The following is a 14601-nucleotide window of genomic DNA, read 5'->3' on the forward strand; positions in this document are numbered from 1 at the left end:
TGAATTTACTGATTAAATTGATTTAGTAGCTACTCTTTGCAGGTGCTTATCCAAAAAAATTTAATTAAAGGATGTAAAAAATTGTTTGTATGTTTGTATGTATGTATCTAAACAAATTTGGTACGTGGTTTGGGCGTATACAACTTAGATGAGTTCTTGGTACTAAACTGTGGTGGTGATGCAGGGATTGACGTGTTCATCCAAAAGTGAAGGACGGCATGGCTTTTCCAAAAAAAAATTTGACTAAAAAAAAGCATTTTTTTAAATAAAAAATTTTACTTCCTAAAAATAACCATTAATACAAGTTTGGCTAATTGGTCTTTTTAACTGAAACAAAAAAGGGTTGGTTAAATTAGTAATCCTGAATTTGTTCCCGCAAGCATGTTTGTGTTTGGCCTCCATAGGTTTGAACAAGTTGCTTGTTGCAAAATTTAAGTTCATGACATAATTTGGCTTTCAACGCATTGTACTCTTAGGTTTATCTTTCAGCTTCACTTTGGAGAATTTTAGCAGATAGCTGCATTGTTTCTTGGGGTAATCTCTCGTCTTTTTTATTTATTATTTTTATGAATGAGAAGATTGTATTGCATCAAATGAAAAGAGTACAGAGTTCAAGTAACAACACCTAATAGCAAAACTGGAACACCAGTGAACACCAAAACTAACTCACATACAAGGGAAAGGAATTAAGAAGAAGAGGATTTAAGATCATTTTAAGAAATTCCCCATACACAACACAAAACTATGTATTGGACAGAAATAGTAAAATAGCCGTTCCCTTCAATTCTCCTTCATTTCTCTGTATTGGACAGAAATAGTGAAAGGATATTTTCTTCAACATAAATTCTACCACCATTTCTCTGCTGCCAAATGTGATATACAGCAGACCATAACGCTAAGCGGAATACATTGGATCTACGGCTCTTACCCTTGGCATTTCTTTCACCCCAAGCCATGATCTCATCATCTTGGGATAATCTCTCTAACTAAAAAATCAATTTTCTAGCCAAAATTATATAAACTCTCATAACCAATGAACAGTTAGCGTTGATAATCTCTGTGATGGCTTCTCCTGACCGATTTTACTGGTTTCTATTAATATATATTCTAAAAACCCTTTTTTTTTCCCTATAATATTGTGTTTTTGATAAATTAAAGAGTGCTGTTAATTTGTCCATTTAGGCCCATCTGGGCGTCTTGTTGCGCATACGTTGACGTCCAATGAAGTTGCCCAACTGTCAAGAGAGACCATTGACTTAGCCAAGAGAGAGAAAAACCAATTGGCTTAAAAAAAAAAGAAATAAAACTAAAATAATCATAGTAGGGTTGGTATATCAAATAGAATGTACATTATTGGGTATGTGTGTGGCTGAAATGTATATGTCATTTCTCTATTCTGTGCATGTAAATTAAAACTATATGCCATTTTTTTAGGTCCATGTAAATTCTAAACTGAAGGCCCGATGTTACATGTTGTTCTTAAAGTGCATGTCGTTCTTGTTTTTGGTCCATCAGAATAATATTTTCTTTTTAATATTTAGATTCTGTTTATGACCCACGTAAGTTGCTGTTTTTAATTTAGGTCCACATAAATAACATGCTGTGTTGGTTCAAAATGAGCTTCGTTTTGGTCTTAAAGTTGTCTTTCTAATTTTTGAAAAAGTTATAATTTCGTGGTGGTGAAAACGAATGAAAATGTTTTTTTTTTTTTCCTTTTCTGGGAATAATAAATGCTGGTACCCACCTGGGGTCCAAACTTTTTCAAGTTTCAACCAAGACAGAATGAGTAAATTGAGAAAATTAGTTGACCTAGAAGTCTTTAATTCTGGGAGGGTAAGTTTGAAGATTGAATATATGGTCACCTATGTTTGAACAACATATTGTAATATGTCTGTCATTCACGTCGCTCTCACAATTTTTTTTTTTTTTTTTCTCGTTGGCACTTCCAAACTTATCTTCTTTGGATTGAAATTACTAAATCAACTTTTTTTTTTTCTTTTAATAAAATGAAATTTGTGGCCCTTTTCTTAAAAAGAATGATGACACAATTTATATGTAATGTGAATGGAATTTGGCGCTATTTTTCTTTTCTCGTAATATCAATTAATGGAGTGGATACAATTTGTCTTGAAATAGTGGAAGTTTTAATACCTATTTGTTGTGAGTATTCTCTCTTCTTAAGAAAACCAAGTGAGATTGTACGTGTGTGTACATGCGTGCGTGTTATGCACACGTGCTCTCTTCTTATTAGGATGGCTACATATGAGTGTGCCTTTTTTTATTTGAATGATGTATAGTTGTTAGTTCATGTACACACAACTTTTTAAGAGACTTAGTCATGTATTGAATTTCTAACTTAAGCCACAATTTTGCAATTGTTTTCTCCATTGTTTTGAAACTTGAACTATTGAAAAAAAACTGAAAAATGAAGAGATTTAAGGTTTTTGAGGTTAAACTGGAGTTCTATCAATGTCAAACCGCGACAAAATAAGAATGATTAATTCAATTATATTTAATAAACTTAATATTTTGTAACATAAAAACTCAAGAAGCTGACTTGTCTCAATGGTTAGAGTGCAAGTGTCAGACACTTTCTTGAATGAGGGGCCAAGGTTTGACTCCCCATGCTTGAATTTTATCCAAAAACACAGACTACCCTGAATCGCTTGCCAAAAAATGGGCTAGACCTTCGATTCTTGGTTGAACAGGCCGATCTAGTTCAGTTATGAAAACTTTGGCAATCTCCTCTACAACCTCTTTTAAAACTTCATCTGTTAGAGACAGCTGAAATACACTCTGCTCGTTCCAAGAAATCTTCCTTTTCATCATCTTTTGCTAGCAAAACATCCTTGATGTTACAGTGCTTTCAATAATTCTTTTTGCACTAACAAAACACGCATTTTAACACACCACAAATTGAAATTATTTTTCTCTTTTAAATTTTTTATCTCAATTTTTGTTTTGGACAAAATTTTTATCGTCTTCCTTAAAAACCTTACATTACCAAATAGATTTGTAGCTATTGGAACATTCAGTTTCTTGAACAAAGAACTCAAAACAAAATTGAAATAACCCCTCAATCCAAACAAAGAACCAATGGCTCTGGTACCAAGTTGTCGAGATAGTGGAAGTTTTGATACCAATTTGGTGTGAGTGTATCCAATAATAGTAGGTTTATGTAAAATAGAAAAAGCAATCACATAATGAACAAAAATATTAATATGCGTTGGCCTTAGGTCTACATTCATAGGCAGAGAGAAAATTTCACTAAAAATAATAGGAAAATTACAAAATTAATACAAAAGTACTCTCATAAAGCCCAAACCCAAAATACATTCAAAGAGCTCTCCCTTGCGAGAAATATAAAGAGGATAATTTTCTGTTTGCTATACAATTGCATGGCTTGAACTCACTGTCCTCAAAAAAACCCAACAAAGGTTAATATATATATATATATATATATTGTAGGAGTGTTAGGCTCAAGAGCCCATATTTATGTGTATATTGGGCCAAGGGCCTAATCCGAGGATAGATAAACACCTTCATAAGGAACCGTGTTAGTAAGTGAAAAGGTGAAATCCAGTTGAGGACATCCAGAAGGGTGGTCGTAGGAAAAATCCCTACTCGGCTGAACAAAGCCGAAGTTTGAGGGTATGGCCAGCCATCAAGAGTAACATTCTGGATCATTCCACTAAAGAGGATAAGTATCCAAAAGAAGCAGGACTAAAGGAGGCAGTGAAATATCTTAAGGAAAAGCTGCTACTACTGTATTTAATGCTCTGCAGCTAACTCTCTATCCGCATTAATGAAGAAGTGATATTTGAACAGTAAATTTCAGCTTTACAGCTACTACTTAAAGACTTTAGGAGGGTGTTGATGGGACAGGGATCAACACCTACAATTTGATCTGCACGTGGAAGGTGGGGATGAAAGGGGAAGATAATATAAAATAGAGGGGAGACTCTGAGAGTAAGAGATCGAGAAACTAAGAGAACAACACTGTAACATCAAGAAATGACTTTGTAATTAAACTTGAAACAAATATATAAGAACTGATCTCCTCGGACTGTGTCGAGGACAATTTTCTTTATATTAAATAACTTTATCTTCCATTTTTTGTTAACTGAATCTATTATACTTGTTGTTCAATTCGTTAAAGCCTAGTTTTCCAACTCACTTTCTACAAATTCATTGTATTGGACTTTTTGGACCTAAGTTCATTCATCACTTGGGCTAGAGACCCAAATTGCGTCTTTACATACACACACACACACACATATATAGAGTTTGCCACATGTCATGAAAGGACTTATCAAGATTGGCTAATTGGAATCCTATTAATAATATGACTTAGTCAACTAATTGGAATACTAATTTGCCCAAAACAAGTCAATGACTCAACAATTTTAACAATTTTAATAGGCTTTCCAAAGCTTATTATTGTAAAAAAAGAGTGACAAAATTATCCTTTATTTATCATATTCCATATTAATTTTAGAAGTAATTAAATATATAATTCTTACCTACATTAAAAATTAATTGGTATTTTCATTTGATGATAAAGAGCACAATTATCATAAGTGATACTGTCAATCGAAACTCAAACACACACACACACACATATAATTTTTCTTCTGCTCCTTATATTTTTATTGTTATTATGGTCATCCTTTTATCTTCAATTACAAAGGTAATTGAAAAAAAAAAAAAAAAAAAAAAAAACCAAATCTCTCTCATCATCTTATCCCTTAAAAAGAAAAATGTTTTCTCCAACCATTTTGTCTTTGTCATGAAAATGCATGATAAAAATCTAAACATTTTTAACAAGTCTACATGAAAAAATTAACATTAAATAAATTAGTGATACAAATTTAATAATCATAAATAAATAAATGAAATGGTGGGCAACTTAAAAAAAGTATATAAAAAAAAATCATAGTGTGAAAACAAAGATACGAGTTTGACCCAAAAAAAAAAAAAAAAAAAAGTTAGGTATAACCTAAGGAATAAAGTGACAGGAAAAAAAAAAAGACAGATTTCTTTTAGCCTTACTTTTTATAAACAAAGATAAAGCGATGAGTATTAAAAATTAAAAAAGAAAAGAAAAGCAAAGGAGAGTAATTATTAAATTCTACAGCATAGAAATTTACATCAAAGAAAAAAAAAAAAAAAAAACACAAACAAACAAACAAACAAAGAACCTAATACAAAAGTATGATATAAATTCAAAAAGTTATGTACTTTTAATGGGTGCTCTTAGGACAATGTTAATAAATTATTTTAGGATAATTTTTACACTATTTTCATATATGGGAATATAAAAAACCGTTAAAAAATTAATTATTTTTTCTTTTTATAAAAAATATTTCTTAAATTAATGCCTTTAATTAGGGCATTCGTTAACTAGCACCTAATACAAAAGTATCATATAAATTAAAAAAATCATGTATTTTTAACGGGTGCTCTTTGAACAATGTTAATAAACTATTTAAAAAGAAAATTTACACTGCTTTCATATATGGGGGGAATATAAAAATCCATTAAAAAATTAATTATTTTTTCTTTTCTCATAAAAAATTTCTAAAAATTTTCCTAAATCAATGCCCTTAATTAGGGCATTCGTTAACTTTTTCCTTTATATATTAGGTGGCTTGTTTTTTTATTTATTAATGTGGAATGCTATATTCAGGGAGTAATCAATAATTTTTCAACAAAGTGATGAGAAAGAGGAGGATTAATGAAGTGGTCTTTCCAACCAATGAAATGATCTCATATATACAAATGTGTGGGTTAACTTCCTTATTCACATAAGAAGTAAAAAATAAATAAAAAAATCACCAGGTGATATCACATTTGCATAAGTAGCAATGTTTTACTAGTTGGGAGGATTACTTTAATAATTCTCCTGTGGAACTAATAATTTCCCGAGAAAAAGATATTGTGTATGGGTTTTTGAAATAATAAATGTGGCTATTCCATTAATAAAAATTTAGAATATCTCTTTACTTTATTTTATAAGAATATTTGTTTGCTCTTTCATTTTTTTCATAGATAGGTTGGGAGTGGGGGAATTTGAACTCTTGATATATTTATTAGAAACATTAAAAGTTGTCAATTGAACTATACAATTCTTGGCAATATTTCTATACTTTTAAAACTAGCACTAAATATGATATGTAAATTTTTCTATAAATTTTTTTTTTTTTGATATGTAAATGGTAATTTTGTTATACTCGTTTTTCTCTACAATAATAAGTTTAAGGGCAAAGCCAAAGGTTTTAAAAAAAAAAAAAAAAATTTGAAAGGAAGAAGGAAATTGTTCTTCGATTAGGTAATCCCAATAATCAAATTAAAGGAATGTTATTAAAGAGAATTTGTTGCCTTCCGGGATCATTCCACTTCTCATAAAACAAAGTATTTATATTAAAAGCAGCACGTGAGAGTGTCATAATGCCAGATCCAAGAAATCCCTAAAGCTTAAAAGAAATTGAGAGAGGTGAGAGAAATGGGTAAAGAATTCGATGGACAATATAAACTTGATAATTGAAATGGGAAGTACCACTTTCTTTGACCTAAATTAAATGTTATTAGTGATCCCGTAATCTCCAATTATGATCCTAAAATTAAAATAATACAACATACACCTATGGCAACTACCATAGTTCGTACCATCTGAGCTTAAAGAATTCCACCCACATTTCAATCAACAGTCTACATTCAAAAAATTAAATGTGTGTCCCAACTGGTAATACGAATTCCATAAACTAATGGCCATGAATGCAAGCCCCATCAACATGCACATGGTCTTGTTCCCTACCACATTTGGGTCCTGGTTTTTAATACCTTCCTCACCTAAAAACAATAATAACTCTCAATAAATTAATGAATTGAAAGGAAAATAAGGTATATGAAGAATCTTTTCATGAAAATAAAAAAAATATAAGTAGCATTAAAATTGAAGGAATAAAACATACAAACAACTAGGACAGCAGAGACAGCAACAAACAACATCAAAATAGGTGATTATTAAACAAACCATTAGCAATAAACAAGGCAGACAATCGGGCTAAGTTTATCATTGCTTCTTGTCTATTACAAATGTCCAGATCCTTTGATATCTATATACGATCAAATTTAAAAAAAAAAAAAAAAAAAACAAACAAACAAACAAACACAAACAAAAGAACATGCACCCTGCTCGATCGATCCAACTCGTGCAAAAGTGCCTTCACGTATAAGTCCTCATGGATGCAAGAGTTGGCTAAGCTAAGCATAGTTCAGCTACGGTTCTTGCACTTCTCCATGGCTCTTGGTGCTGAAAGTTAAAACAAATTTACATTAATTATAGTCTTACATATAAAAATTTACAAAAATATAAATAGTTAAACTAGACCAAATAATGTATTTTTGAATATACATACCAAGACCAATAGCTTCTGATCCTTTCATTATGCGCAGACGCTTGCATGAATCAACAAACATCCTGTATGAAATCAAATAAGAGTTAGTACTAATAGTTGTGTTTCACTTGATCTTTAAAAAATTTTCTAAGTAACAAGAATTCTGAACATTAATCCTCCATTTTCTCCATATATTATGCTGGCAAGCTTATGTGTTATATTTCCATATATATTCTGTATTAGTTATTTGATTATCCATGTGATTTGGCTTAGGGTTTCTTTTAGAGGGATGAAGTACTTACTCCCATGGAACATCGCCCACAAGCATCCAATCACCATCCTTATCTTCATAGGTTGGCACATATTCAGAGCTGTTGAGAAGATCCATTAACTTGCTCTCATTCATGAAATCAATCATTCCTTGGGCCCCATAATTGCCTTTAATTTAAACAAACATAAAAACAATATAAATTACTTACACATAAAATATCAAACCAACAATAAAGTGATAAAAAGCTAGCTTGTAATATGCAATCAATCATATCATTTCAAGTTCCACTTGCTCTAACATATGTTCTTTTCCACATCTACACAAGGTGAAAAGACAACAAAATAGAACTTTTTAATTAACTTACGACTAATTATGTATTTATAACATAATTTGCAAATAATCAATCTGTTCCATGAAATACAAAATAAGACCTACCTGAATGGGAGGTTGTTATTTTTATTTTATATTAATGATGTTGGGGTCGAGATCTCTCATGCATACACATGGATATCTATTGGAAACTGTTAATAGCTTTTCAAAATATTTTTTTTCTTTCTTTTGGATCAATGATTATTACTTATGGAGCTTGAAAAATCATATAATCCTCCTACCAAAAAAAAAAAAATTTTTTTGAGAAACTTGGGTCAGCTTTGTTCTTTGATAATTTTGTATCTGTTTTCATTTTTATTTTTCGTTTTCAAAACTAAACCTAAGGTAAGGATGCTTAAAATCAAAAGTGGGTGATTGTTATGGTAGGTTAAAAAGTGATGTTAGTGGTAAGTACGGAGGAGAACCAATAAATGTTAGCCAACTCAATTGCTATGAAAAATGTAGTGAAATTTTAGTCAACTTAATTGCTATGAAAAATGTTGTGAAATTTTTTGTGTAGGTATCATTGCTTTAAAATCAATGAAATTGGACTTCAAATACTTTTGACCATATAAATGATCAAGACATTCAAGTCGAAGGATTTAAAATTCATGGGATTCAATCAATGCATTCCAAATCCCCTTTTTGTAAATCTAAATCCTTGTTCTCAAATGCAACCTTATTTCAAGTAATTTAGAAATAGGAATAGGCCAGTATTTCTGTTTTTTGGCCAGTATTTCTATTGATACTCAACTCTTTAACAAAATTATATCTTTTGCAAATGGATGAAAAGAATCCCAATGTGGATGAAAACAGAAATAGAAACTCATTTATCATGTAATGTACCATGTTTATATGGAAACTTTTGGATTTAGCAAAAATACCTAAATTTCATTGTTGTATATATTGTAATCTACACTAGAGATATATTAGTTGGGAGATGAAAAAGTGAGATATAGAAAATATTTAGTTTTCTTTCGTGTGTTTTTGGTTGGAAAGATGTAAAAGTGAAGGATAGAAACTTTTTATTTTGTTGAGAATAATAATGGGAGGATGGAAAAAAGTTATTTGCATGAATTTACTATTATATTACATAGTATAATAGTTTATAAAAAGTTAGAGTAAATTAGTTAAAAAGAAATACTAAAAAAATAATGTGATCAGTCATTTGTGCAAGGAGCTAGGGAAAGGAATACTTCAGTATCCTCTTTCTTCTACGCTAGACTATATGTCTAGGCCTCATTTAAGTCCAACCTTTAGCCATAATTATCATGAGGCTAGCTCAGTGGCGGCTCCAGAAATTTTATTTAGGGGGGTCATTAAAAAATTTTAATAAAAAAAGAACTTGAATATATTGAGTTATTGACAAAAAAATATTAATACATGAAGTTTTACAATTTTCTGCTACAAACTCTCAAATTTTTAATTATTATATGATAGTTCATTATGAGTATCTCTTACAAATGTGGGTAGCTATGAGCCTATGATTATTTTATTTTGTTAAGTTTATCTAACATTTTTATTTTTATGCAATTGTTATTTTTTTTATAAAAATATTTTAAACTAAATGACAAAACTAAACTCATTAGCTTTGTATTAATTATTGACGCACATAACCACACTCATTCATACATAAAATTATACACTACATGTTTACTTAACCAATCAAATACTTGGACAAACACTAACTTTACAATTTTTTTCTAAAATTTTACTAATTTTATAACAAAAAGTTATTATCAATACACACACATGTAACAAACCATTTCTATTTCCTAATTATTAAATTATATAAATTTATATTATATTTATATTATCCACACAAACATCTATACACATTGTAATTCACACAAATAAAACTATAATAAAAAGTAATGTACACAATAAATATTAGATACACTCACACACATAATATAAATTTATAAAAAAGAGTGACACAATTCACAAAGACTTACTTTTTATTCTTAGAGTTTGAAATACTTGTAATAAAGATGTGCAAAATTTAGTTTAGAGTGTGCAAAAATATTTTTAAAAATAAATTAAAGTATTAAATTAACAAAGAACAAATATTTTATATATATATAAATTTTTTTTTTTGAAGTCAGGGGGTTCATTTGAACCCCCTGAATATAGACTAGCGCCGCCCCTGACAAAAAAAAAAAAAAAATAATAATAATAATCATATAATCCATGAATTTTTATAGTCTTGTTTTCTACCTAAATAAAATAAAATAAAAAATCATGTTCTCTATATTTCTCCTATAGGCAACAATTACTAGACTCACCCATGGTAAAGGAACTGAACATCTTGGCCAAGGCATCAGATAGTTCTTGGTAGCTCTTGTACATTTTCAAGTCCACCTTACGAAGATATGGTGCACCATCCATGCAAACCTTTACAAAGGCTGCACCAGCACTGCTTGCTTTCTCTCCCTCCTCACTTGTATTCTTCTGAGCCATCATATTCTTCCTGTACGATCTAACTGGTGGCCATCCCACAACTTGTGTCCTGAAATCCATAATTACCCTTTTAAATTCTTCCTCCTTCTTTAACAAAACTATAAATCAAACCCTAAAAGCTGTATTTTTTTGGTATTGATGAATATTGCCAAAAATAAACATGAAAGTAAAAGAAAAGAAGTTGATAATGTTGACTATAAAATAAGCAGCTTTTTTATCCAATAGAAATATGTCCTAAAAATTTCTAAAAGATAAAATGTGTTAATACATCTCTAATACTATCAACTATAACAGTACAATAATAATAGTATTTGGGCATGATAGCCTAACCCCATAGAGCATATTTAAAGTGACTAGAATTTCTATTGAAAAAAATCAGAGATAGAGTTGATGGCTTACTTGGCTGGTGGCTTTGCCGGGTTTTTCTCCTTTGAAACAATATTCTTGTTGCTATCTTCCTTGGACTGAAGGTTAAGTTTCAGATCAACAGTCTCGGAGAAGCCTCTTTTTCCGGTAGCTTTGAGAGTCTCAGGCTCAGTAGTTCCAGCACCACCACCACCACCACCAGGCAATCCAAGACACAGCTCAGTCTCCTTAAAGTTCAAATCACGCTCAGTGCCTAGCACGTTCGTCATTTTCCGGCTAACTTCCATGAGAAAGTCCGGTTGTGGACACAAAAAAAGAAAAAATAACAAGTAACTTAGAATCAAATAGCTACTATATGATATTTAGGTTAGACTAATTGCTTTCCTATAATTTGTTTCTTCTTATTAGAGGCTTTAGCTTCTTCTTCTTGTACTTCTATTATTATGTGTTGCTTAGGCTCTTAGCTATAGAGACAGAGAGAGAGAGAGAGAGAGACCCCAATAATATAACTGCGTGGAAGTTTGTGTCTGCGGCTGCATGTGTACGACATGTCCAGCATCAGATGTCTTGTGTGCTGACACGTGGAGATAATTGGGACGTTGATCTTCCAGGATTTAACTGTCTTTGATGTCATATGATTTTGCCGACGTGCATGATTGATTGATTGGGTTTGGAGCTAGTGGCTGTGGGATTCTCTCCAAATATGCCCTAATCCATTTCCTCAGTCAACTGTCACATATATGTTTGGCCCAAGGAAGTATTTTCACTTTTCAGCTGAGAACAAACATAAATACCAATTTAATTTTGAATTTCTTTGATATATTTACGTGTGTGAATATATTGAGCGCATGTAAGGATTGAGTTCAATGTTGGTTGCAATGGATCCATTCAAATAATGTCACGTGTCAATTATTGAACAGGTCATCATCTGAATGAGTTCAGTGCAATTCAACACTGCATCCAATCCAAATCCAAAATCTCGAGTTAACTTCTTAAGAGAGATGATATGTTTATGATATTTTCATAATATTTTTACAACAAATTATAAGCCACAGGTTGTTACGGGTTGTTATTGGTAGATAAAAAAGTAATTTCAGTAGTAAATTTAAATTTGAACCAATAACAACTTACTATATATAATTTTTTGTGAAAGTATTATAAAAATATTGTGAATATGACACTTCTCAAATTTAAAAATTCATTCATAATATATGTAACACTTGCCTTTTTGGGAAATTATTTTGCTTTTAAATTAAAAAAAAAAAAAAAGGTTATGTAGAAATAATCATGTCCTTATACCACCTAGTTATAGTATTCCGTAATATATTTTTAAAAGGTTTTAATTTTTTATGGTTTTTTTCTTTTCTATATTTGAATTTTATAGGTTTGAATTTTCTAGGTTTGAATTTTCTTGGTTTATTCATCAAGTTCATCTAAGAATCAGCTGAAATTGAAAAAAGAAAGTTCATTAGATTTTAGGATTTATTTTAATTTTTAAATTTTTTTGTTTATTTAATTACGTGTTATAATTAAAATTATGTGACATGATTTAATTGGAACAAGTAACAAATGTGGTAGGCTTAGGTGTCACTTAACAAACACATCAACATGGACATTAACGAAGGGGCTGTCAATCAAAATGAACCCATAACATTAGGAAAGCAAAATAAAAATTTTAAATGTTAGGGGGCAAAATCAAAATGACCCCAAATCATACTTGCCACTCACTCAAGAGCTCAACTCGGATTGAACAAAGTATAGTAAATATAGGTTTGCTTAGAGCTGAGAACATCGTATCCTAATTTGTTGATTCGCTCAAACCCGAAGGATAAAATTGGTTATATATAGCGTATTTTTTTTTGGACAACACATGGAAAAAGGGTCAGTCTGAACCAGACCCGCTTTAATAGCGGGTAGGGTCAACCTCATGTCAAGTGGATTGAACCATTTATTATGAAGAGAAAAAAAAAAAAAAAAAAACTTTTTCCCTTAATTTGTTTTTAATTTTGTTTGTTTCAAACTCTCAAATTTTTTTTCTTTTTGGTTGTCATTTTCTTTCTTTCTTTTTTCTTCACTCTTCTCAAACTTTTTCTTTTCTCTAAGTTCGGTGAGGGTAGATAACTCTACTAGCATCATAAGTCATCTTTACCACTTTGGTCTTAGTCTAGGGGTGTGCATGGGTCAGGTTAGGTCGGGTTGAGGGGATTTTTCGACTCAACCCACAATGGTGGATTTAAAAAGTCCAACCTAACCCAACCCATCATAAGGGTGCAACCCAACCCACATGGATCGGGTTGGGTCAGGTTGAACTCATGGGTTGGACGGTTTTTTTATTTATTACTATTATTATTAAATCGAGCATAAAAAAAAAATATCCCACTTGCAATCTGAATTGATAAACAAAATATACATGAACTAGTATTCCAACACAGTTATAAACAAAATATATCCAACTAAGTTGATAAATATAAAATATATGAACTAGTATCCAAACTCAGTTATAAACAAATAGGAGTGGAGTGGGAGAGTGGGAGTGGGAAGCAGTAGAGAGAGAAATAAGATTGTTAGGGTTTGTGAAGTAATTAGGTTTTATACATATAGAAGGAGCCGAATAGGGGAAAAAAATTAAATAAAAATTATTAATTATATAATATATTTTTAAATATATATAATTTAAATTTTAAATATATAAGTGGGTTAACATATAGAAGGAGCCGAATAGGGGAAAAAAATTAAATAAAAATTATTAATTATATAATATATTTTTAAATATATATATAATTTAAATTTTAAATATATAAGTGGGTTGGGTTGAATTAGACGAGTTTGTGATTGTTATGACGTGAATCCAACCCGACCTATTATTAAAAAAAATTTAATAACCCAACTCAACCCACCAACTCCTAAAAACTGACCCAACCTAGCGGGTTGGGTTGAGTCAAGTTAATTTTGGCGGGTTGGCGGGTTTGCTGCACACCCCTAAGTCTCATAAGTCTCATACTATTGCTTCGCAACTATTGATTTATTAAACTCCAGATCTCCCTCTGTCAAGACTGCCACCTACTTACCATCGTCTTGTTGTTACATTCAGTAGTCAAGCTTTAATTATTTATGTTCAAAATACCCTTAATTTAATATTTTGTGAATTTGTTTCTACTCAGCCTTATTGTTCTTTCTTTTTTAATTTATTTTCTAAATTTGCTAACAAAGGGAAAGAAGATTTTATGTAAAGGAAAAAATAGCAAGAAGTTTCAATCACTCATTTATTTAGTTTCAATTTTTCTATCAAATTTTCTTTAGTGACCTATATTACATAAAAAATCACTATAAATATTATGTAAATTTGCTATAATAAAAAAAGAAGAAGTTATATATGAGAAATGGAAATAACACAAAGAAAAACTAAATAATATTTCTAAATATTATTAATTTGAAGATAAAAAATACACAACACTATTTGAACTGAAGTGTGACACTGACACCTCCTCCCTTCACCTCCTCTTTGCGTATATATTTAGTCCAATATCTAAATCAATTCATATTAGTCCATTAATTGCCACAATTAAAAAAAAATAATAATCTCTCTCATTTTCAATGTGGGATTAAACATTTTCATTAACTTCTCATCTTCTATATTTACTCTCACATCTTTACATTTATATTGTCATATAAATCCATTTTAATTAATTAACATTAAAATGCTCCAACAATAGGTGTACTCAAGGTTGATATTTG

At 30.4% G+C, this 14601-nt stretch overlaps 1 protein-coding gene across 1 annotated transcript; it reads right to left on the reverse strand.

Annotated features, from left to right (window-relative positions):
• Nucleotides 1-6993: 6993 nt before the first annotated feature.
• On the reverse strand, nt 6994-11358 carry LOC112026447 (auxin-responsive protein IAA14). The gene is made up of 5 exons (XM_024059140.2): nt 10900-11358; nt 10326-10549; nt 7703-7838; nt 7422-7483; nt 6994-7315 (listed from the first exon to the last, which is right to left on the reverse strand). Exons 1-5 carry the CDS (start codon nt 11151-11153, stop codon nt 7278-7280), a joined length of 714 nt encoding a protein of 237 aa, XP_023914908.1. The 5' UTR covers nt 11154-11358; the 3' UTR covers nt 6994-7277.
• Between the last annotated feature and the right edge of the window lie 3243 nt (nt 11359-14601).

This window comes from Quercus suber, unplaced genomic scaffold (genome assembly GCF_002906115.3).
Source record: "Quercus suber isolate HL8 unplaced genomic scaffold, Cork oak 2.0 scaffold_1204, whole genome shotgun sequence".
NCBI classification, from domain to species: Eukaryota; Viridiplantae; Streptophyta; class Magnoliopsida; order Fagales; family Fagaceae; genus Quercus; species Quercus suber.